This window comes from Desmodus rotundus, chromosome 6, assembly GCF_022682495.2.
Source record: "Desmodus rotundus isolate HL8 chromosome 6, HLdesRot8A.1, whole genome shotgun sequence".
Classification (NCBI taxonomy): domain Eukaryota; kingdom Metazoa; phylum Chordata; class Mammalia; order Chiroptera; family Phyllostomidae; genus Desmodus; species Desmodus rotundus.
Genome location: NC_071392.1, coordinates 24,325,405 through 24,351,670, shown reverse-complemented (window position 1 = coordinate 24,351,670; position 26,266 = coordinate 24,325,405). Strand labels below are relative to the sequence as shown.

The following is a 26,266-nucleotide window of genomic DNA, read 5'->3' as shown; positions in this document are numbered from 1 at the left end:
GCTCTTAATACCTTTTAAGTAAAGTATACATCAAAATCCAAAATATTCTATGGTGTAATGACTCAGAAACACTTGATGTAAAAACCTGATATATGGTTAATTCTTGATTAGCTACCATTGACATGTTCTGCTCATTAGATAATTTGAGACTTGGCTAAAAGGCATGAGCCACGTAACAGGTAACATAGATATACACATTAACATTTTCTTCAGCTGAATTCTAATTCCACAGGCTATTTTGAAAAAAAAATTAACTCTCACATTTCCCCACCTTAAAATTACTACTAATATAATTCCTGGCACTTGGAAACCTGCCAAGACTCAGAATATATCCCCAAGTTCTGTCCTTGGCATCTAGCTCCACGGTTAGTAGTGATGGATTCAGATCCAACTAAAATCCCCAGCTAGACCACTGTGACTGACAATCACCTTGAAAATCTTCAGCAAAGAGAACAAATACCATGGTAATAATCATTATTAACAATTGCACATACTTCAATATCAGCCAGTAACAGAAATCCAGAAGTTTCCATTTTGCCAATGCCACAGAGGCTTAAATATTCTTCCTGATCTACCTTTGCTTATTTTCCAGTTGCAGTTGTTAATTATGCTCTAGTGCAGTTATGACCTACACACAAAATCCAAGTGTCCTATTGAGCAACTTAAAGTCTTATTTTCAAATTATACTCAAGAAATTCTTTAAATTCTAGTATTTATTTCCTATACCCCAGTTATAAAATTCAGAGCACATTTTCAGCATTAAATAGTGAGACATATCAAGTTTCAAACATTTATTAATCAGTGTAAACCCCAACAGAACACACCAACATGATTTCATGCATTTGGGGGAAGTATTTCCTGGTTAAGTGGAAAATTGTGCGGATGGCTTCTGGAAGACCTTCATTCTAAGCAGCTTTATACTGAAACATTTCATTTAGAACTCAGGACCTTCTTTCTTCAGTTTGCTGTAATCTACATTCACTGAGTAGAACTTGGAAAAGAAAAAAAATATTTTAGATAACCTATCAGATACAGAAATGGTACAGAAGTTTTAGAATTATTTTTATTCAACTGTCTACAGTAAAAATTACAAACATGAATTTTTTATTAAGAATATTTAACAATGTGAAAGTCATTCAAAGATAAGACACCAAAACTCCAGTTCTTCCATAATAATTTTGTAAGGTCAAAATATTCAGTCTGCTGCAGAAGAACAGTGTTAGTATAATCTGTTAGTCAAAACCTCTAAAGAGTTCTTATTTCATAGTGAATAAGAATTCCTTCTGATACATACTTCCAACTCTTAAGTTTTTACTTTCACGTCCACTCGGTATACAGATGAATCTCCAAAAGAATAGCAGAATACCAAGAATTATCATCCCTACTTTGGTTAGCGAAGTTTTATAAGTTAGGAGAGATTTATAGCAACCAAGATAAGCCAGTCATGTGGTAATGCTTTGTTGTGCGGTTAACATAACTTCTTAGACACAAACTGGCTCACTTTAATGGCTTTTTTCCCCATTACCTTCCTAACCCAGACTGCAGCAATACCAAACTGACCCCTGACCACCTCTGGTACAAAAGCTTTTAAACAATACTATATTTTTGTTTTTAAATAATAATGTATTTCAATAATACTGTATATTTGGAACTTCTGTCATTTCCAAAAATTTCCTTAAATTTAGTATTAAAAATCTTACTACGATTACTTAAAAAGCTGCCTCTAAATCTCAATAACTTTATTTTAATGATTCATGTCTTAAACTGACTCCAAACTGAGGAAACGTTAGAATGTGTACAGAAGCCCAAATAAGGCTATGACTTGGGTTTACTCATTCTTGTGCCAAACAACACTGATGAAATTGTGCTATATATAATTATTTGAAGACTCCAAAAACAACAATCAAAATCACTGAATCATTCACACTTTGAGGATTTAAACAAGCTCATAAATCTGTATCCTTTTCTTCAAGTCCTTTGTTTTCTTTATCTAAACATACCCTAACCTTTTTATCTCTAACTAAAAAATTATTTATTTGACTTCTAAAAAAAAAAACCCCCAGGTAGTAAAGTTTACCCTTGATATCCTTGAGGTAACAGAGACTTTCACAGACAGAGATGTATGGATAAGCCCTAAAGCAGTATTCTTTGTTCTGACAGTATTCTCTACGAAGCAACTGAACCTAGATAGTTAAGTCTTCAAAACAAAACAAAACAAAACTGTGCTATCCCTAACACGTTAACAAAATATTACGGGAATGTTTGTAAAAGAAACTACAGGTTATATATTAAGAAGAAAATAAGCATTTTTTGGCCTTTTTAATAGATGCCAGGCACTACAGGCAGAATGTTTTGTTTACCTTGGTTAATTAATACAACCTTACTCATTCGCTATAAAAGAGGCAAAGAAGATTGGTTGCCAAACGCTGAATAAGCAGGATCAAGCCACTACACCCATGCAGGGTGTAAAGTTCACAGTATCTTTGTCAGTTTTCTCAAAACTAACCAGGTTTCTCATGTATTTGCTTCTATTTAGTTCCATGTGCCAGTATCAAAATTCTCTGTTGAAGTAATTCTTAAATCTGCTTTATTTTTCAGCTTCCATGTCCCCATTCTTTTTCTTAATTTAATTGCTACCTTGAAGGTCTTTGGAACAGCTGGGAAGACATGAGATATTTTGATCTTGACTTTGGGCTTTTTATTTGGCTGAGAAGTATTGCCAAGCTGTTGATGCTTAAATCCTATTGCAGTCCCCTCTCTGATCTGCATTAGTTAGCTTTGTAAAGTGGCAACAAATAACCTCCAAATCTTAGTGGTTTACAACAACAAAGGTTTATTTTTCATCCAGATTATATTCCACTTACAAACTAACTCCTCCCTGTTCTCCTGATTCCTATCCTAGACTGAATGAGTAATCCTTAACTATCAATTTTGGTCTCATGGCAGATGGAAAAGAACAATGGGGGTAACCACACACTGGTTTACAACTGGCAGACAATCACTTCCCCTCACTTATGATTTGCCAGAGCAGGTCACGTTGTCAAACCTGATGTTGGTGGGCCATAAAAACAAATTCTCTTAGGTGAAGGGCAGTGAACGATAGAACAATCTAGTCTACCTCACTAAGAGTTTAGAAGCAGTAACAGGCTTCATTCAATCTAGGCTCACTAGTTTCTGGACTTGTTCCCTTTTATTTCTGCTTGCAAATCATCCAATTCTTATGCAAGCTCATGTCTTGGCAAATACAACCAGCAGTAATAGTCCATTAACATCCCGCTTTCCAAAATCTTTTCCTGTAACAGCTCTGCAGGCACGTAGTCCACCTTCCAAGTACAGCAGGTGACACTTTATCAAATATTTTGCCATTATAAGATTCATGTTTCCAGTATCTAATATCAGTGTCACAGCACTCCCAGCCCAATCTGTGCCACACACGTTAGATTTTTATTGTAGCAACGTTCCATCTCCAAATTCATATGGCCTCCTAGCGGCATTTCCCAGAGCACTGGCAACTGGCTTCATTATCAGAATCACCTGTGGAGCTCTGTGACCTAAGCAGACCCAGAGACTCCAAATGTTCCTTGGTAGACAGATCAACACCTGTTTTCTGGTTTTCTTCTTTAAACTTTATTGGGTATGAATCCATTTTCTCTAGAATGGGCTTAATTTAAGCAAATTTATGAGAGGAAAATAAACCACAATGCCTGTTTATATTTTTTTGAGGAAAAATTTAACAGAGATCAGATGGCTCATTTCAGCTTCACTGATACATTTTTGTTTGTTTCTTACAATGAGGTATTTTGAGAGATTTGGAAGCCAAATTATAATCCAAAGATTAAGTGGAAAGCTTGGAATCAGCAAAAGGTGGTAATTATCTTAAAAGTAGCTGTTACCAGTAATGATAGCATCCATCTCCATCATGGAGTTCTATCTCCTAGCACAGGTGGCCAACACAAGGCCGGCATTCAGCCCTCCACCTCGTTTCTACCCAGCGGCAGTGCGGAGCTCCTTGCCCTAGTTAAAGAGTGGTTACATTTATAGAGTCCTAAAATTACATTCAGCCCTTTGAGGGCACCTGAGAGGCTGATGTGGCCTCCCAGTGAAGATGAGTTTGATACCCCTGTAAGGGGTCCTAGACACATATTGGCCGGACTACCTCTTCTTCAAAGTACTTACACAAATTGTTATTTCTCTTTTGATGAAGCAGTCTGTTATAGTGGAAAGTGCATGGGTGAGTTAGATACTTTAAATAGGTAAGTTGTATGGTATATAAATTATACGCTATAAAACTGCCCTGTTTGTTTTGTTTTTGGGTTTTATGACATTGCAAGGGTTTGTCTTTATATACAAAAATTTTACACATAAGGAAGGTTATGTTTGGGGAATCAAGAAATGGTCTCAGATATTAACAACATGGATGGACCTTGAGGGTATTATGCTTAGTCAGACAGAGAAAGACAAATATTGTATACTTGAATTTGCATTATGTGTATTTTCATTTATATGAGAAATCTAAAAAGCTGAACTAATAAAAACAGAGAACAGAATGCTGGTTACTAAGAGATGGAAGAATTGGGAAGATGTTGTTTAAGGGTACAAACTTACAACTAATAGGTAAGTAAGTTCTGGAGACCTAGTCAACTATATTATAAATTTCAAAGTTGCTAAGAAACTAGATCTTAATTGTTCTCCACACACCCAAAAAATGATAATTACATGATGTATAAAGGTATTAGTTAATGATACTGTAGTAATCATGCTGCAATATATCAAACCAACACATATAAACTTAAACATTATGTCCATTTTATCTCAGAAAAATAAGTAGATGGTCCCAGTCCATGAAATCATTCTTTGGAAGGTTAGTTCCACAAACCGCTCTTCAGAAAAGATGTTAAAAAACTTATCTAGAAGGTTCATGGTAAAATTTCAGTTTCAACTGATTTTCATTTCTTCTTATTCATCTTCACATGAAATATTTCAATCATACCAAGAAGAACAGCCAACCAAAAAAAACATTTATTTTACTAGATTAGTGCTACTCTAAGTGTGGTTCCTGGACCAGCAATGTCAGCATCATGTGAAACCTTGTTAGAAATGCAAATTCTGCATCTCCACAACAGACCAGCTGAATCAGAACCTGCAGGAGGAGCTGAAGAATCTGAGCACACTCTCTAGTTGATACCTATGTACAGTGAAGTGTGAGAAAAACTACACTAGACTAACATCTATGAAAATGGTAAACAACAGCTATACTATCTCTCCTTTTTTCTTCGTCAAATCAGTAGAATTGAGACATTATCTTATGTCATATCCCAACTCTAGTCTGTGAATAAAATTCTTAGCAAAAATATTTATTAGAAAAATATACCAGTTTAATTTCACAGAGCATTCTAGCAGCTCTTGAAAATTCTTTATAATGGAATTTTACTTGTGCATCCAATTTCACAAAAAACTACTCCATGACAAACTTTATTAAAACACACTCTTCAGCATTCTGAAACAACTTTGTAGCTCACCTTATACTGCTCATTGGGACCCAGCTTGTTCCAGGGCTCTGGGTTATTCTTTCTGTCCCAACTAAAACAAAACATAGCAATAAAAATGATTTTAAATAGTTTTTCACTTCATAAAAAGCTAATATTTTGAAGAGATCTCACTTATTAGTAAGTGAAGTATGGAGGTGTTTTCATTGTAAGTTGAAAGAGAGAGAGGATCTATAATGAGGAATCCCGTGCAATCAATTAGAAAAAAGGTAAACAGAACCTCTTGGGGCAGTTGTCCTTGTCCCCACCCCTGTCACAGGAAACTTTATTCTTGGCTATTACTAAAGTTTTCTATTTCATCAATGAAGTGATATATGGAAGAGGGCATAAAATAACAATGAATCAGTCTTTTTCCTTACCTGATGTTTTCCAACTTCAAAACAAATGTTATTGTGGAAAAGCAAGCAAAAATCATGTGCATGTACCAGCAACCCTGATTAAGTTTTTTATAAAAATAATTATCTCAATCTTTACTAGGTATTAGCAGTTCTACTCTACTGTTTGGAAAATGAGACTCAAGAGAAATGTAGACGATTTCATGAACCAAGAAATGCAAACAGCAACAGAAGAAATGGGATCAGAACTTACTGTATGACTACAAAACTCAGGTTCTTTGTATTACTAGATGCTGCCTCCCCAGAAAAACCGTGCCTCGTACACTAGCCTGATAAACCATCAAAGTTTCAAACGTTTTAAGTACTCACCAGACATCTGGGTTGAACAGTGCCAGGCGCATGACGTACAGCAGTGCCCCAGTACCTCCAGCTCCAATAAATACAAAGAGGGGGATCAACTAGAATCGAACACAGAATAGAAAAGAATTAATAGTCGTCTTCAAAACCTAGATACTGATAACAGAAAAGCTACAGTAGTTTCTACACGTTGATTCCTAAGTTTCAAACTGCTACTTTTCAACTGTTTTAAAATTTTAATAAAGGTAGTTCCTACATTGATAGTTCCTACATAATATTTATTACTGTGTTCAAAAGAAAGAAATGGGATTTCCAAAGGATGTGAAGATGATGCTGGTTTAATGTAAAAAACAATTCAAATTTTAAGATTTCCAAGAAAATATATCACCTGCTTTACCTTTCTAACTTTTATGCATCATTCCCATTAATTATTCCAGCTTCCTTTATTTTGAGGCTTGAAAAACAAGCTCTTGGCAAATTACTTAAGCTTGCCTTGACATACGCGTTATGAAAAACACAAACTGGGTAAACAGAAACACACCTGTTACAAATATTAATTTTAGGCATCATCTCTGGAAGCATACTGCTACCAATGCTTCATGCGTAAACAAACGAATTTAAGATAAAGATGAAAGACTGCGTAATTTAGTTTTTAAACCACACTACACTGATGTGCTAAGGAAAAATGAGAGATACAAAAGAACTCGACAGCAATTAAATTCTGCCCCCAAGATGTCAACACGTCAAAACAAACTGAGAATCCCAACATCAGAAACCCTCCTCGTTGCCACAAGGCCCAGGGGTTCAACAGGGTGTACGGAGTCCTTAACAGACAGCACAAAAAATGGGTAACCCACGCTTTACTTGTCTCTAACCCACACCGCGCACAACCATTCCGCTTCGCCCGAGGAATCCGCAAGAAGCCGCGGCCACCAAACTGTTCCAACATTCACCGATTTATTTTCCTCTTTCCATCGCACGTTTGCCTCACCTTCAGCCGGCCAGCCCCAGCCCCAGCCCCAGCCCCGCGATGCTCGGCGAGGAAGGTCAGCGCTCAAGGACCAGGAGCAAACAGCCAGGCAGGACAAAACGGGGCCAGCTCCGGCCTCTAGGGACGAACCGGCAGGTGGCGGGGACGAGGGCGCTCCCGAGGGACCGCGGCAGCAGCACTGCCGCACGGGGGCCCACCGGGAAGCGGGTCACGAACTTACGCTGGGGTGCTTCTTGGCCTGGCCGAGGATCTGACGGAGCATGGCTGCGGCAGAGCGCCCGGAAGCGACGGGAAAGAAAACTGCACGGCCCGGGAGCAGGTGGAGAGCAGAGAATGAGCGGACGCCCAAAGTCACCCAGGGCCTCCCACCTGAAGGTCCCCTGGCTCGACCGGCTCCCTGCGGCAGGAGGGCCCGCACGCGGCTGTCCGTGACGGTGCCTGCTCCACCCAGCGCCTCTCGCGCCCACCCTAACCCAGCTGGACCTTTGGCGTTGCGCTCCGAGGGCGGCTTTCGTACTCCTGGGCCGTGTGCCTTCCCCACGGGTAATTTGTTCCGTCAAACCTGCAACGCTGGCATTGACTAGCCAGGCACTTTCTCAGGAGGCAACGCGTGGGGAGAGGGAGGCGGGTGCGCGCGCCCCGCCCGCCGGGTCCTCCGGCCGGGCGCCCGCCCGCCCGGCAAGTCCGCGCGCCGAGGCGCTGGGGGCGCGCGTGCCGGGCGCGCGCCGGCCGGCCGGAGCGTCGCAGAGGGAGCAGAGCGGCGCCGGGGACAGCTGAGCGCCAGGCGCTGGGAGCGCGGGTCGAGTCTCTAGCCGCTAAGGTCAGCGACTGCGGTTTAGGAAGACTGCAGCTGCTTCCTGTCTTAGACTGTCGCTTACGGGCAGAGGTTAAAAACTAGTAAATGTTTTAAAGATGGCAATCGTTCTGCCACTGTGATCTCTAAACCCTCAGGTTCCTGAACCTCAATTGAATGTTCAACGCCACAAACACTTTTGTGACATTGCCCTCTCCCTGGGCTCAAAATCGCATTCTTCAAATGTGTTTTCAATGATCGTTTCCCTACACAACTTTTCTAATAACACAGTACAGTTTTCATATCTCCCCCGTCCCCCGTCTCTGTCTGTCACCCCAAAACCTTCTATGGGTCAAGTTTTAGGGGCCCCCAGGGGCAAACTGAATTTAAAAGCCTTAACCAAACGATCACACAAGTAATTGGGTTTGAGAAGAGTAGGAAAAGGCTCCTTCAATGAAGTAACGTTAGACCTGAAGGAGAAGTGGTCGTTAACCGACTGAAAACGGAGGATGCAGGTGTACAGAACAGAGGTGACAGGTGATAGGTCTGAATCTAGAGAGGCCTTTTGAGAAGCTGCGGGAGGGCTGGTATGGCTGGCACTTGAAGAGTGAGAGCAAAGTGGGGATCCGATCTGATGGGCCAATAACCACTTACATACACATCGTGGGTGTTATCCTGAGAGAATTGGGAAGTTAAGCAAAGCAAGATACTGTGGTTTTAAATGATTGCTTTGTGAAGAATGGATTAGAGAAGATTAGCATGAAAAATGAGCCATTGCAATAGTCCCTGTGTGAGATAATGGTAGCTTGGACTAGTGTAGGGAATGCAATAATGAAGACAAGATTCCAGCAGTATTAAGGAAGTAGCACCAACAGGACTTTGTGATGTGTAGAATATGGAGAAGTAAGAAGATGGATAAGTCTAGGATACTCTCTTCAGAGGTTCAATTTTTGATCATCTGTGTGGATGCTGATACCAATTATTAAATAAGAAACAATAGAGAATGATGGGTGTGTATGTAAAATTCAAGTGGATGTATGTAGGGCAGAAGAGCAATCTGGATTAAAGAATATATTTAGGACTCAATTTGTAGATGGGAATTGAAGCCATATGACTGAATGAGACAGATTGTTTAGGGAGAGAAGGAACAGTGACAAGAGAAGCAAAGGACATGGAGCTGAGAAAGTCCAACATACAATGCTTGGGAGAAGAGATATGGCCAGTGAGGTAGGGGAAGAAAAGATAAATGGTTACTATCAAGATGATGTACCATGAAGCTTAGGAAGACTAGTGTCTTTTCATTCATCCAACAAATCTTTACTAAGTACCACTCTGCACCAGGCACAGTTCTACCAGGTAGATATCAGGGAATGAGAAAATCGTTCTGCCCTGATGGAGCTTCCATGCTGGTTGGAAAGACAAACTATAAACAAACAATTAAGATCATTTTACATAGTGATAAACCAATAAAATAGAATGATGAGACAGAAGCACATGGGGGAGTGGAGGAAATAGACCAGGAAGGTCCATCTAAGGAGGTAACATATGAGCTGAATCTAAATGAAAAGAAGGAGGTAACCTGGTGAAGATCTGTGAGAAGAACAACATTTCAATTGTCAAGAGAAATGGTTTCAAAATTAAAAAAAAAAAATGCTCAGGGGAGTCCAGTGTGGTTGATCCATAACGAAGAAGAGAAGAAAATGAGATGAGAGAGATTATAAAGGCCTCTCTGACATTGACCTTATAGACTATGGTAAGGAGTAGGCCTATGTTTAAAAAATTTAAGCACAAAAATCATGGAGAATATTTAGAAGTGACTATAGAAACCTAACAGCAGTAAGTATAGGTAAGATTTCAGAAAAGAAATTAGAAGGGGATATTTTATTTTTAATGATAGCAGTTGATAATGAAATAAAGAATACCACCTTAATAAAAGAGTAAAATCCAGGCCTGGTCAGGTAGCTCAGCTGGTTAAAACATTGTCCAGATATACCAAGGTTGCGGGTTTGATCCCCAGTCAGGGCACATACAAGAAGCAACCAATGAACATATAAATAAATGCAACAACTCTCTCTCTCTCTCTTTCTCTCTCTCTCTGTCCCTCTCTCTCCTCCCCTCCCCTCCCCTCCCTTCCTTCCCTTTATCTCTCTCTCTCTAAAATCAATAAATAAAAATTTAAAAAAATTCTTGAGGTTAATGACACATTCAAGAAGGTAGCCATTCTCAACTGAACAATTTGGAAGTCAAATAGATAAAGGTGTAGCTCTCTCACCAAAGCCTGATAGGATCAAAGTGACTGAAATTAAATCTAGAGAAAGAAACGGGTATCTCTAAAAAGAATTGTGAGTATGGCTTTTTTGATGGATGGAGTTTACTGGAATCAAATGGAAGAGAAGTAGACTGCGTACTGCTGAAAAAAACATCAGCCTTGGGATCAAGTGTCTGTGACAGTTTGAGATGTGAAATGACACTTGGATTCACCAATCATCTGGAGCTGGGAAGCAGGGGGAAGAGATTTGCTTATCTTCCAAGGAAGGATCCTCTTCCTTGGATCTAAGTGGAACTAAGATAAGACTATCCAGAGTGGGAGACAGGAGCCACAGGGAAGAATTAACTAGAACCTATCCCCCCAGAGCAATATCAGGGGCTAATCAAGGAATATTCCACACATTCAGTCAACAGCAACTTCTGCCTTGTGAGATTTTCAGGACCAGTGTATGTCTCCCATTCTTTCTCTTTCTGAAGAGTATAAATGTATTTAACTACAGTCACCCAATTCCTGTTCCACCATTGTATTTTGCATGTTGTGAGGCAAGTAACTGTTACTTCATAGGTCTCCAGATCAAAAGGAAACATACCCAGAACAAACACAGAGACTACAGCATTGTTCAGGGATCGTGGGATTTGAGCGGCAATAATGATAATATAGGACTTCTAGGTTAACTCCCTTGGGGAGGAGGATGAGCATATTTTGAAATTGGAAAGGAGAAAGATTGAAACGATTGCAGTCAGAAGGGCAGATTGCCCTGGCTGGTGCGGTCAGTTGGTCGGGGTGAAGTCGCATAGACCAAGAGGTCTTGGGTTTGATTCCCGGTCAGAGCTCATGCCCAGGTTGCAGTCTCTCCCTCTCTTTCTCTCTCTCTCTTAAAAAAAGAAAAGCAATGAAAATATGTCCACAGGTGAGGATTAAAAAAAAAAAAAGGGCATACTGTGGTAGATTGTCTTTTTATTCATAATATTTAATGTCCTTACTGGGGAAAGATTATATTTCTATCTCCTTGTTTATACAACACTTAGCCAGATCACTTGATTTGGGCAATAAGTATACAAAAGTAAAATTACTGATAATACAGGAAAACAAAGACTGTGGGGCCTGAGAAGAACTTAACGAAGACTATGACCTTTGCAGAATGATCAGGCCATAAGAAGAGGGAAAATATTCATTCCAGATGTATAAAATAGCTGAATAAAGCAGAAGAAATAAAAGTTCGTAGTGTAAGTGCATAACGTGTGTGAGGAATTAAGATGAGGTTAGTGTGATGAGAGCTTAGGCTGTATAAGAAGGTGTTATAGAAAGTGAATAGAAAAGGTTAACCCAGAACTTAAGAATTTTAGATTTGGAACAATTGTTTTGGCATTGAAGACTCATACAAAGTTTTACATCTAAACATGGGATAAAACAACTACGGGGCACAATATCTTAAATGCTTTGGAGCTGTTCTTTATCATCCTGCTCTTCAGAGCTCTCTGGATTTCCTGTTCCTTTGCTTGATTTAATTTTGTGAACAATTTTAAAATACACAAAGATAATATAAATATTAGTTGTTTGAATGAAATGTGAAGTCGTACGGTGACTAGCTCTAAAAACATGTAGGCGATATATCAACAGGACCCCCCAAAATGATTTCTGTTGCATAGTTTCTCTTAATAAACAAGCCTAAATAATTCTGGAAGCTATAGTGATTATGTGTTATTGATGTGTGACAGGTTCTTTAGAGAGAAATGATTTGATAAGTGGGCCATGGAGTACAATTATATTAATGTAAATTCAAGGGAGAATCTTATATTTTTACTCTGTTTGCATTTAGGCATTTCATTATTTTTCTAGCAGGTAAATTGACAACTGGAGTTGTTTTTCTGATAATACAAATACAAATTATACCTTCGCTTGTTAATAACGATTCTGCAGCTCTACTTAATCTAAAAATAAATGTGCTCTTCCATTAGTATTATGGCTACTTAGCATAAACTGTATTTAATTATAAAATTTCTATTAGAAAAATGAAAACATGTTTTGGTCTGTGAAACTTTACTTCCCTATTATAAATGTCAAAGCTTCATATACTCTCATCAGGTTAAATTAAATATCTGAAGCACTTTATGTACAAAATTCAATGAATACTAAAAAGTAAAGAAACTCTAGCAATTTGAAATAAGCGGTACTTCTTGTTACTGGAAACTTATAGCTAAATAATTCTAGAAAAACTATATTTACAATTTTTAGAATATTATACCATATACCTAAATCATCAGGTTACAGCCTTTTTTAAAAAAACTACATTCTATTACTCTTCTATGTTGCCATTTACTATTTGCAACTTCTATCTTTTCTGTGAATCCATCCATTCAGTCATTATTTATTAATGTGTTCATTTATTAAACATGTATTAAGTGCTTACTATGTATTGTTCAGCATATTGAGTACTTAGGATAAGAAAAATAATACCCTGCTGTCTTTCTTTAACACTTTGTAGTCTAGAAGGGCTGAGGGTATAATTATAAAGCTTATGACAAGTGCTATAATAAACACAGATATATGGCTTAGGCTACTGGGCGTGTAGTGTCCATACCAAGATCAAGAATACAATTTTATTTTTGGAATGTTCAGTCTAGGACACTTATGATATATCCAATTAAAGATACTCTGAATACTGGCAGAAACATCACTCAAGAGTTGTTTGGTCTGGGAGTGTACAATCTAAAAGGAAAGGGCATATTGGTGAGCTTGTCTACAAAGAATGTGTAAGAAGGAAAGTGTAAAGAGAGAAGAGAATCAATGTTAAAACCCTAGAAAATATGATCAAAATGAGGATCAGGCCAGGAGGGAGGAGTCAGAACAGAAAAGTTAGGATAAGTCAGAGATGTAGGAAGAAATATCAGTCAGAGTTCAATCAGAGCGACAGAACTTCCCAGATATATACCTATATAATAATGGATTTATTACAAGGCATTTATTACAATTGGCATCATGAAGTTGTTTCTTAGTGCAGCCTGATGTCAGCGGGGAGGCAATCAGGAAGGGACGCAGGACGTGAAGTGCAGAAGCAAAGACACATTAGAACTTGTGAGGATGAACCCATGAGGACAGAGACCCCACTGGATCTCTTGTTGCCTCCAAACTCTCAAATTCAATGGTGTGGGCATCCTGCAGAAGACCTGAGAGCTATTTGTCACAGAACTAGATACAAACCTAAGGCAGGAATATAGAAACTGCGGGAATAAGTTTGCAAAAAACAAAGCGGCATCCCGGGGAATCTCATGCATTCCAGACATACTCCTTACCCTCATTGAGTTGTAGTATTTCAATTTTCCCTTGCTAATCAAAATCAATCACGAAAGCTAATAAGAGTAACCCCTCTTGTTTGCCTGTTTATTGACTGACATGAGGAGCCCAAAGTGACTAGGCGGCAGTCTCAGCTTTGAGTTTAATGCAATCATTGCCCTATCTCCTACAAGAAGCTTTCTTCCCTTGAAACTAAGACTTCTAGAGCAGCAAAGCCACAGTTGCAGAAATGGTAAGTCAAACTTTCATTAGCAGATCACTAGGAAAAATAGTAAGAGCTACTCCTATATCATCCTTCCCTACAGTCCTTTAGAGTAATCCAGAGTGGGACTATAATGCTACAATTGTCTACTTTGGTATACTGACGGAATTTCACACAGAGCCATCTGTAAATATTTCTTCCTCAGTTAACTGGTCATTGGGAATGCCCCATATAACCATAGATGCAGGTTGAGAGGGTAGGAGGCACTATTGCAAAAGCACAGAACATGGGCTCATGCAGCTTAATGCCTTCAGAACCTGCTCAAACCCATCAGGTTTCCATTTGGTGTTGGACTGCTGCTGTGCATATTCAATCTTATGATTTTGTCAGATGCGGCCCAGTTCATGATAGATAACTCAGGTAGCATGGTAATTTACTTCAAGCACTAACAGATCTGCTAGGTTATACACCTCAGTTGAAGAGCAATTTATCTGGTATGCCAGACTGGTTGCAGTGCCCCGCCCCAAACTAGCAACTTTTCAGTTTGCTCAGTAAATAGGTCAGAGGAGCACACCCAGAGCAGGTAAATGTTGCCCCCCATTTCCAAAGAAGCCCCCTTAGTATTATGCACCTTGTGATAAGAGGAGCCAAATGTAGTCCTTCACTTTTTGTTGTTTTAGGGGAGAGCATGAACATAGCCCCCTGCTACCACAAATTACACAGTTGAGGTTCCCACAATTGGGGAAATTGTAGGGGTCAGCACACAGTGGTGTGAGCCTTGCCCTGGGAAAACCAACTTTGTGATCATGATATCTCCCCTGCCAAGTGAGTGTAATTTTTTACTTTGAAAGGGTTATTTTGACATGTCCCAGACCACTGGAGCCCAAGAAATATCACTGTGGTGACAGAAACCTGATTTTTTGTTCAGATTTAATTCCTACCATCTGGCCTATAATTATATTCCCAGTATGTCAAGAGTAGTTGTTGCTTCTTTCTTACTAGGTTCAATCAACATGGTACCATCAATGTAACTGACCATTGTTGGGAACCGCCCTGCCTGGTTTCAGAAGCTGTAACCCCCCATGGTTAAGGCTGAATCAGAATTGGGACCATAAGCCACTAAGGAGACAAAGCTCATCTCCCTGGCAGGTGTGCCATCTCTGCCCACTTCACCCTGCTTGGCCCTGAGATTGACCAGTTAGCCAATGACAGGTAAGATTCCTCAAGGGAGGATCAACCTAAGACAGGCATGGTCACGGAAGAGGCCCACAGGGAAGGACTCGGGGGGCTATAGAAAAAGGGGGTGATGGACCCTCGCCCCTTGGCTTTGAAATAGCCTGAGTCCTCATTCTGTCTGCAAGAAGTCTCCTAATCTCTTGGCTGCCTTACTTCCCTTGCCTGACTTAAGCCTGAAGCAATAGCAGAGGGTGGTGCAGTCCTGTGCTGGGAGGGGCGGATTCCCTGGGGAATCAGGCCTAAGAAAAAAATACAGACAATCCTGTGAAACCTACTTAATTTGTACCCTCAGTTTAAGAGATAAGGGTCCAGACCTGAGATGAGTCTGGCACCCAAGGTTTTATAGCCCTTTAACTAATTGACTGTAACTCAGAATAAGCCCTCAAAGTTCTCTATAAGTTATGTATTGTTTGACCCTTACTGCCTGACAATGATTGATGAGCTTTATCTGTATTCCTGTGCGAATGAACCTAATAAAAGCCCATAGAGGAAAAGGCTCGGGGCCCTTCTCCTTTGAGAGATCAGCCACTTTTCCTCCCCAAGCAGATCATGTCTTGGTAGACTTATTCTTCATCCATGGTGGACGCGGGGCTCAGACATAAAGCTCCTCAACAGACCATCATGATTTTCTGTGGAATTAAGAGATGATCAAGGACCCTGCTGGCTGCAGAGTTAATGTATCCCTGAGGTAAGACAGTCAAAGTATGTCACTAGTCAACAGAAAGAAAACTACTTTCTTAAAAAGGTTGATTTACTTATAATTTTTATTACAGTATTAACTTACTATAATGCTTTTGTTCAAGAATCTATATCTCATTTCTGTGTTTTCTTCTAGTTTTCATTAAAAAAAATTTAAGCCTATAGAAAAACTGAAAAAAAAAACCCCATTATGATTACCATGTGGCCTTCACCTAGACTTGTTGGCAGTGAGAATGACAGCCAGTGTTGCACCAGGGGGGTCAGATGGAACCTTGGTTCAGCAACCTCAGTACTTGAGCTCTGGTTAAGAAAGAATTCTGAGGCAAGACTCAAACTACAAGATAAAATTTATTTAGAAAGTCACAGGTAGAAGAAATGAGCATTAGAAGATATTGGCTCAGAAAACAAATTCCAGGGGCAAAAGGAAGGTCCCTTGGAGCTTAGGAGAGATAAGGATAAGGGCAATGCCCCTGGGTGGGGGGTGGGCCTGGAGAAGCAGAGAGTATGGGTGTGCTCCTGGGAGGGAGAGCACCTAAATCAACCTACTTTTGATGGTCTTTATTAACAGCTATTGATACAGAAAGCACTTGCCAGTCAACGATCAAGGTGCCCTCAGATTTGGTTGCTGGTGAGGACCTTTGCCTTGGATTGCAGGTGAAAGTCTTGTCACTGTGTCCTCACATGATTTTCTACTACTTATACCAACACTAATCCAATTATAGGGTCTCCACCCTCACACTCTCATCTAAACCCAATGACCTCTGAAAGGCTGATGTCCAAGTAGTATCGTACTGGGGGTTAGGGCTTCAATGTATGAATTTTTGCAGGATACAAACATTCACTTTATAACATCTATCAAAACTTCAAGGTATAAATAATTCCTATATTATTCCACAACATTGAAAAAGGAGTATTCCAAATTCACATTACAAAGCAAGCATTAACCTCAATACTAAAATTTCACATGAAGTCACGCTTTCTTTACTCCCAAACAGACTAATGACAGCAGTTTACCAAACAAATATCATCTCCCTTAAAATTTGGGGCAGTAGTAACATATTGATTTAAAATCACTTGATTTTAAAACTATTCACATACTTTCACTCCAAGATTGGCACTCTAGATTACTCAGTCAGCGCACACTATGCTTTTCTGTTCAAAGACTTGGAAGGGTGGGGTGGGTTTAACAATGCCCGCTGAAAATTCATGAACACCTTGGAATCTCGGAATCTGAACTTATTTGGAAATAGGGTCTTTACGGAGGTAATTGGTTAAGATAATGTCACACTAGATTAGGGTGGGATCTAAATCCAATGACTGGTGTCCTTATAAGAAGGGAAATGGATGCACAAACAAAGGAACATAACAGGAAGGTCATATAAAGAACCCAGAGATTGGTGTTAAGCTACCAAAAGCTCAAGAACACCAGCAGACACTGGCAACTGGAAGAGGCAGGGAATGATTCTCCCCCAGAGCCTTTGGAGGAAGTGTGCCCTATGGATACCTTGAACTCACACTTCTGACCTCCAGAACTGTGAGAAAATAAATTCCTATTGTTGTAAGTCACCCAATTTGTAGTGATTTGTTTGGAAGTCCTTGGAAGCTAATACAGATTTTGGTACCAAAAGTGAGTTGCTGCTATACTAAATACCTAAAAATGGAGAAACGTCTTTGGAATTGGGTTACAGGTAGAGGTTGGAAGAATTTTGAAGTACATGATAGAAAAAGTCTAGATTACCTTGAAGAGACAATTGCTAGAAACATGGACATCGAAGGCAGTTCTGATGAGTTCAGATGGACGTGAAGAGCATGGTAGAGAAAGCTTCTATCATCTTAGAAAATGCAGAAATTGTCATGAACAAGGTATTGGTAGAAATATGAACATTAGAGGTGCTTCTGGTGAGGTCACAGAAAGAAATGAGAAACACATTGGACACTGGAGGAAAGGTGATCCTTGTTATAAGTGGAAGACAACTTGGCTGAATTGTGTTCTATTATTGAGCATAAAGTAGAACTGGTAAATGATACATTTGGATATTAGCTGAGAAGATTTCCAATTGAAGTGTTGAAGATAAAACCTTGTTTCTCCTTGCTGCTTGCAGTAAAACGAAAGAGGAAAGAGATGAATTACAGAAGGAGCTGTTGCTCCATGGACTCAGTCATGGAGCAGCTTCCCACCAGTTTCCCAGCAGCGGGCTCCTGGACCTGGTGCCCCCTTCTCTGCCACCCATCATTGTGTGCTAAGGCCTTTAAGGGGTCACCAACCAGGTTTCCACCAACCCACAAGCAAGATGATGGCAGCCTTCCCCTCTACCCCTCCAGTGACTTGCTGTTGGCCACCCATGACTACTACCAGCACCGCCTGGGTTCCAGTTCCAATAACAGCTCCTGGGGAAGTCGTGGGGACCCTGGGGAAGTCATCCTCCACCACCCCAGTCTCCCCAGGGCCTAACTAGGTCACTGGTGGGTGAGCTTCTTCCTGAGGAAGTTACTCTGTCATTCACAGCAACAGTGTTGGAGTACCCAGAGCACGGGAAATCTCCCCAGGCCTCCAGCAACATGATCACCTGTGACCTGGCTGAGGAAGCCACAAGAAAAGCAGCTTGTCGGCCAGCCCAGAAAAGCCAACACCAGGCCCCCATCCTGAGTTGCCACCACCAGCCACTCGACTTCCAGAGGAGCTAAGCTCTTTTGAGCCCCTTTCCCATACTCTTACCCTCTTCTCCCTACCCTCCTCCCTACCCCACTCTATAGACTAGGCAGGCTGCAGCAAGCAGAAATACTTGGATTCTTTTAAAGATTTTATTTATTTATTTTTAGGGAGGGGGAAGGAAGGGAGAAAGAAAGGGAGAGAAACATCAATGTGTGAGAGATACATTGATTGGTTGCCTCTTGCATGCCCCCAACTGGGGACCTGGCCTGCAACCCAGACTGGGAATCGACCTGACTCCCAGTACTTCAGTGTTCATGCCAGCACTCGGTCCACTGAGCCACACCAGCCAGGGCAGGTTCTTTTATATCAAAACAACAAAACACCAAAGAGGAAATTTACTGTCCAAGCTATACGTAAGCCTTCCTGACACCCTGTAACCATATGTCTTTCACCAAGTGGAAAATAAATGACAAGTAGCCAAGAACAATGAAAACAAAGAACTTTGAAGCAAAATGGAGATAGTGCAGGAGGCACAGAACATAAAAGAGTAATATAGATATGAAGTTAAGTTCTGGAGAAGACTAGAAGACTAGACCAGCGATTTGGCAATTTTCAACTGGGGTGCCACAAGAATTTTTAAAACATGCACTACCTGACTCTTTAGTCAGGGGCACTGACCTCTTTTCCCTTAGATTGTCAAATAAAATAATGAAAACAGCCAAAATAACAGCCACCGGGTGTGAATGAATAAAAAATATACCTATTTTTTGGTGAGATTGGCAAAAAAATAATATATTCTGGTGTGCTACAGAATTTTAGTCATTAGTTTGTGTACCATGAGATAAAAATGTTGAAAATTGCTGGACTCCAGAATAAACAAATATTTGGAAATATAACAAGGATCGCTTCAAGTCTGACATAAGATATCAAACTAAACATTCAAGACTCTCTTCAAGTACCACGTAGAAGAAAAAGAAAGCTACACCTAAATACTGGTACATTGCTGATGAGAGTGTAAATTTGTACTACTCTTTGAAAATCTGTTGGATTTTTTCCTACTAAGGTTGAATATTTGAATACTATATAATCAATTGATTTCACTTTGAGCTATAACCCCAAAGGAAATGTGTGCTTATGTACACCAAGAGACATGAACAAGAATACATACAGAATCATTCCTTTTAATAGCCTTGAACTGGAAAGAGCCAAAATGTTGATCAAAGTTAAATGAATAGATAAATTGTGATACACTCAAGCATGTGTTTCCACAGTGCAAATGAACTACCTCTACACACAACATAGGTGATTGTCACCTCCCCCCCCCAAAAAAAAATCAAAGAAACCAGAAACAAAACAATACATACTGTGTGAGTCCACTTCCATACAATTTTACAATAGTGTTAGACTGAGGATAATGACTATCTTTATAGGCACCAAGGGAGTATTAATTGAGGGGGCTCAAGAGAGGCTTATTGGTACTTAGCAAGATGTTTTCTTCTTGATGATCCTTCTACCTAAACATTTATTTGTTTCTCACTTTTCTCTGTCATATTTTCCAATAAACAGTTTTTGAAAACTAAGTTGTATAGATTTAGAACAATATTAGCAAGTTCGCTTATGATTTGTCACTTAAGATCTGATGGATTAAAAAGAACAGAAGGTATCATTATGCGTATTTGTTTCTTTGAAAGCTTTTCCACCTTTTGAGTTGATGACATGAAACCTCCTGTCTCTAACTAACCTTATTTGTCTGTGCAACATATGATATTGTAAACTTCATGATGTTGCTCCACTGATGCTGTCTTTGCCCATCTGCTTTGCTTTCTTGGGACTTGCCCCTTGTGAAACTCAGCCCCTAAGACTGCCATTAATAGGCCCTGAAACATGATAAAACACCTTGACTTGCCTAAGAGATCTGTCTAGTAAATAGCTAGTATAGCAAATATTGAGGCACTCATTTCTCACTTTGGTTTTTTCTCAATGCAGAACAAATACTGATCCCATTTTACAGTACCATGTTAACTTAAAGACAAGCTATACTACGATGTGGATGAACCATGAAAACACTGTGCTAGCCAAAAGAAACCAGAAATGAAGACCACACAGTTTTTATCCCATATGTATGAAATGCTTAGAATAGATACATCCATAGCAGAAATTAGATTAGCGATTGTCAGGGGCTAGGAATAGAGAACGTGAGGAGTTACTGCTGAGGCTTATGGGGAGGGGTTCTTTCTGCAATGATGTAAATGTTCTAACATTAAATAGTGGTGGTGGTTGAACAAATTTTGAATATGCTAAAAACCATTAAATTTTACAACATGAAATGGTGAGTTTTAAGGTATGTGAATTATATCTCAATAAAGATAACGTTAGATGAAAATGTATTTTCATGATACTCCTTTGTATATTTAAACTTTTTGAATTATATACATGAAAATCTTGAGTTTTCAATATTATTCTTTTGTTATAAGAAAAGTTTTTACTCATGTAATACTAGAGTAGATTCTTACTGCCTAAATATTTGAAGAAAATTCTATAGTCAGTATATTTCACAGAACATGAAAAAGGTGATTACTAATAAACCCATTATTAAAAACATTGAAATGATTTTCAAGTTCCTGGCCATCCAAAGTTGCAGTTAGAAATTCTAATATGAACTTGATTTCTTTTCCTTTGTAGACATTCTGTTTTTTCTCTGTGAGAGCATTTCATATTCTATTGAAGTCTAGAAATTTCAAGTGAGCCTTATATTACTTCATCAATATTGTTCTCTCTTGAATGTCTCTGAAAATATTAATTGTAGTGAGATCAAATGAGAGATGGACTCTGCAAAATGTATCTTCTTAGGGATCACAAATGACAGCTGTTTGGCTAGCTGCTGACTATGTCCCTGCTCAGTATTTTTCATTTCCTTCTTAGTGTTCTGTCAAACACTTGTTACCAAACGCACCTGTTCCAGGTGATTAATTGTGATAATATAAACAATTATTTTACCATTGTATGGCTTTGACTACCAATATCTTATTTTGCACTGATAATAAAGTTATCACTCTCTTTAGAACTACCTCAAGTCAAATAATAAAACTTAAATTCCTGAGGTTTTATTTATTTCATGATCATCTTTCTGTACCAAATATTGTCTCAGAAAAGACATTAGTAGTGAAAGTAGAAACCACTCTAGGCAGTTTATACTGAAAAGAAATTTGGTGCATGCAAAGTCATTTGAAAGGCCGGAGGAGTGAAGGTCGGATACAATGAGGCTTTTAGTTTCAAGATCATACAATGTAGCTGTGATCTAGAAGTCAGAAAACAAGAGCAGCTATTGCTGCTGACCTTTTCCAGAACTGCTCCTCCACCACGACCTTATACCTTTGAAGGTAGAAGTCAGAAGGTAGATTCTATTCTCATTAATAATGCAGCTTTCTTTGTGGTTGTTGCAACTAAGACAAGGCGTCTGTCTCCCTTTCACCTTCTAAATCTCATGATGTACATAGGAGACCAGATTATCTGAATCATATAATTGTTCTAAAGATTTTTAAAATTTTTGTTCCTCTCATGTTGTTAGTTTTACTAAAATATTTAATGATTCTTGGTTGCATACACATCTGTGTACATAGATTGTGTGGTATATTGGTAGCCAGAATTTATATACCTTGCCTAAATAAGGCCTTTTCACCTGACAGATATGAATGCAAGTTCTGTTTATAGATACCCTTGCTCTGATGGTTGTGTGCGGGGAAAGAAGGCTGGTGGCGTAGAGAGGACACACGTGACTAGGCTCTCCTTTCTGGTTGATGAGTCCGTTTGTACGCTGAATCTTCCTATTTCTTGTGACAGTTGATAATCACCGGGCTCACTCTTTCTTTCTCCTGTAAACCTGGTGGTCATTCTGGTAAATTTCTGGAGTCAGATTTACTATGTAGCAGAACTGAACTTGAAGTTTTATTCTGGGGAGAAACACTGTTTTCAGTTGCTCTGAAAACAGGATTGCTATGTGGCTGTTTTCCTTCTAATGAATTACCCAGCTTGTTGTCCAAGTCTGCCCTTCCCACAGGCCTCATTGTCTCCCATCTGAAGGTTATATGGAGAATTTACTGGAAAAACTCATTCAGTGACTCCTCTCTTTCACTTGGATAAGATTATTAGCTTCTTGGTCTGGTGGGTTTTGTTGGCAATGTGAGCCCTTCTCCATGACTGTCAAAATTCTTCAATAGCCCTCAAAAGTTTGCCGGTGAGACACCTCTCAGGTTTCCAGCAATACTATGGTTTTATGGCTTTATTTCCATTTGTATATTTGTGATTTCAGTGAATTTTGGGGAGGGTAGTAAGGTAATTTAGATGTTTAATTACCCTTTGTGAACCAGACCTATTACCCTTAACTTACAACAAACTGATTTGCACTTTTCTGATGCTTAAAAAAGTTAATCAGGATCTACATCTTCTCCCTCAAACCAGGTAAAACAATTCAATTTTTGTTTTCATTTCTCTTATTTTACTTTCCCCAAGCACCCCATCTCTTTACCTCCAAACTTCTTAGATTCAGTTCCCATTGTAAGGAAGAAGGTTTACTAAGTAGGTTTTTTAAAAATTTTGGAATGGAAGTTTCTGCTGCACAATGGAAGGGTTTGAAGGGGCACATAGCACTAGTAGTTTGGGTCAGACGACTAGAGAGGTTCAGATATATTGGGAGGGTTTACACTTTTAGCAGTGATGAGGAAAACAGAAAGATGAGGTTGCAATACAACTGCTACCAGTACTGTTATGGAGGGATGTCCTGGGGGTGTTAGAGGTCATCTAGCTTTTGAGGAATCTGACTAGTCCTGCTCCCTTAGCCCTGGGCATTTGCATGAGTCCTTTCCTGGGTCTGGAACACCTTTGTCTCCTTTTCTCCCTTCTCCAGGCCAGTCCAGACACTTTATGTCTGGATCGAAACATAAGTTTCTCCAGGAAGCTCTCCCTGGGTGCCTTCTCTCTTCTATGCATGTGTATTTTCTCTCTGGTAGCCCTTTCTACAATATACAGCAATTATTTATTGACTTGTTTGCATCCTCACTATGCCTTAAACTGTGGAAAAGGAAAAGACAACAACTGTTTTGCAGAAAGTCCAACCTCTATGTAATCATCCCACAAACTGTACAGCATACATACTTACTATTGGGCTGGCCAAAAAGTTCGTTTGGTTTTTTCTGTAAGATGGCTCTAGTAAGGCTTAGTTGTCCTTAATTTCATTTGAAATAATTTTATTACATTGTATTATGATGACTGTCATATCAATGTGCATTAAAAAAGCTTATCGAAACTGGTGAATTTTTGTGTAGCCATTTTAATATTGAAGATGGAAGAAAATAAGCAACATTTTGGGCATATTCTGGTTTATTATTTCAAGAAAGGTAAAAATGCAAAAAATGATTTGTGCAGTGTATAGAGGAGGTACTGTGACTGATTGAATGTGTCAAAAGTGGTTTTGGTAAGTTTCGTGCTGGAGATTTCTCTCTGGATGATGCTCGATGGTCGATGGTCGGGTAGACCAGTTGAAGTTGATAGCGATCAAATTGAGGCATTAACTGAGAACGGTTTAACCATGCAGGAGATAGCTGACATTCTCAAAATATCCAAATCAAAAACTTATTGGTGAAAATGAAAAATGTGTCTTTTATTTTTTGGAAAAAAAACACATGAACTTTTTGTTCAACCCAATATTTTTCAAATTTAATGTTATATAATTTGATTCTAGTTTGTAAAAGAACTAAACATGCCTCTTCAAAGAGTAAGCTCCATTACTGCATTATATGATTTGATTCCTACACATTTAATTTAAACTCTTTCATAGCAGTGTATTTTCTCATGTTATGAACATTGCCATATTGTCAATATATACTTGTGGAATAAATAAACAAATTGAATCAGCTTCATGCAAATCTTTCTCTATCCTCGATATATAAACAGTTAAAAAGTATTAATACTGCTTATATTCTAACATTTTAATGTTTCTTTAAAAAGTAGCTAACTTGTATGTGAATAAGCATGATGTTTGTAACTGTTGAAGGTGTGAACCCTCAAGAAAAAAGATACCCACAGAAAAGGGCTCCTGGTGGCTAACTGGACTCAAATTTGAAGGCCAGAGTTAAGCATCCATTTCTAAACAGGGGACTCATGCCAACCACACTTCAGGGAGAAGCCTGCACTGAACTGCCTCCCGGCACTGTGTTCTGCCACATGAGCCAGCCCTTGTAAAGGAGTGCCTGGAATAGTATTTCAATCAATAGAACTGAAGTTTTCCCCATTCTATCAGAGCTGCACAGCTCTATCACTCTCAGAATCTTCACCGAGCAATCAGAGAAGCTATATTTTGACAAATCAGGGCAGTGATTTTTGGACCAATTAAACTAGGGAGATTTGGAGTCCTCACTTACAAAAGACCCAGGGGCAGGACTTCTGTCTATAGCAGTCAGCTCCCCTCTGGCTCCAAAAGTGCACTTTCCCTTTCAGGAAAGACAGAAGACTATTTCCTTGGCTGGAGCTGAAATACCAAAGATGTCTCACTGGAGTAGAGGGGAGCAGACCAGGAGCAGAGCTGTCTAGTTAGAGAGGGGTCTGGTCCCAGGTATTGCCTCCCAGCCACGCTATGCTGCTTCATAATTGAGCTGTATACTATTGAGTTGTTCCACTGCCACACTGTATCACGATAGAGCTGTATGCACTGAGTAAAGGTTCATTCTTCCCTGCACCCCAAACTAGAGATTCCTTTTGACATTGAATTAACTCCAGTGACCATCCAGCCATCTGTTGACAGAAGACTGCCATGTCTGGTTGTACATACTGTACTGTTAGGAGTTTAAAAATGCATTTGAATAAGTAAATTATCTAAGTGGATGCAAGGCACTATTCACATTCCTGTGGACCCACAGCTTCAGTTAATGCACAACATACTTGTAAGAGGGAGTATTCTCCCCTCGGTGTGCTCTCTTTCTCATTGTATATAAAAATACTGTGTATATGTTATTTATATGGAAATGTCTGTCCACACTACAATCATTGAAACAATAGTTAATATGATTAAATGAGTGATTTTTCCCTCTGTTAGAGTTGTATTTATCAAAGCAGCAATCAAATAAGATGTAAAGCTATTCTCACATTACCCACTTCCAAAATTAAAAAATTTCCCAGGTACTTAGATATTTTAAAGGATGCAATTTATGGAAGCAGAAGCAGAAGAGGTGGTATTACTTATGTTTTTTTGATAGTGACTTAAGTTAGCAAATGTCCTTTTATGGAAAATGTATTCTGAGTGAATACTTAAAACCTGAAACCAAACCTGCCCCCGCCCCCCGAGATTTGGACTGAAGGTGGAGCCTCAGGGGTTTGTGGGCGGAGCCACGCGGGGTCTGGGAAGGTTCTCGGTTCCTTCCGGTACTCGTCGGCTCCGCTCGGCTGGATCCCTGCTCAGTCTCGGCTCGCCGTCGGCTCCCTTTCGGCTCAGTCCGGTTCCTCTCTGAGCGGAGAGAGGCTGCGGGCCCCGCGCAGGCGCTCTCGGCTGCTGCTGCACTTAGGGCCCTGCTCTGCCTAGTGTTTTCACTTCCTTCCCTCCCGAGCTGTATCCGGGTCGTTGCTTTCCCTATTGTCTCTGCAATCGGCCCCAGACTGTGCAAATTCTTTTTTTTTTTTTTTTTCTGTTGTTTTTGGTGCGGGCTAATAAAGTTTTTCTTTCTTTTTTTTTTTTCCTAACAGTTTTAACGGGGGATATTAACTCTCCAGGCCTGCAGGATTGGCCACGCTGCCTGCAGCGGAGGGCGCCGGTGCCCGGGGAGCGCCGTGGGAAGGGGGCGCGAGCGGCCAGGCCGGCTCCGAGAAGACTGGAGGGCGGGCCGGGGGGTGGGGTGCGGGCGGG

General features: G+C 39.8%; 1 protein-coding gene and 1 non-coding gene across 2 annotated transcripts; both read right to left on the bottom strand.

Annotated features, from left to right (window-relative positions):
• Positions 1-776: 776 nt before the first annotated feature.
• On the bottom strand, positions 777-7,614 carry NDUFA4 (NDUFA4 mitochondrial complex associated). The gene is made up of 4 exons (XM_024577206.4): positions 7,450-7,614; positions 6,251-6,339; positions 5,520-5,580; positions 777-991 (listed from the first exon to the last, which is right to left on the bottom strand). The coding sequence occupies exons 1-4, from the start codon at positions 7,489-7,491 to the stop codon at positions 935-937; spliced, it is 249 nt and encodes an 82-aa protein (XP_024432974.1). The 5' UTR covers positions 7,492-7,614; the 3' UTR covers positions 777-934.
• Positions 7,615-14,464: 6,850 nt separating this feature from the next.
• LOC112319898 (U1 spliceosomal RNA) lies at positions 14,465-14,620 on the bottom strand. Its single transcript, XR_002976381.2, has one exon. It is a non-coding gene; the product is annotated as a U1 spliceosomal RNA (small nuclear RNA).
• Between the last annotated feature and the right edge of the window lie 11,646 nt (positions 14,621-26,266).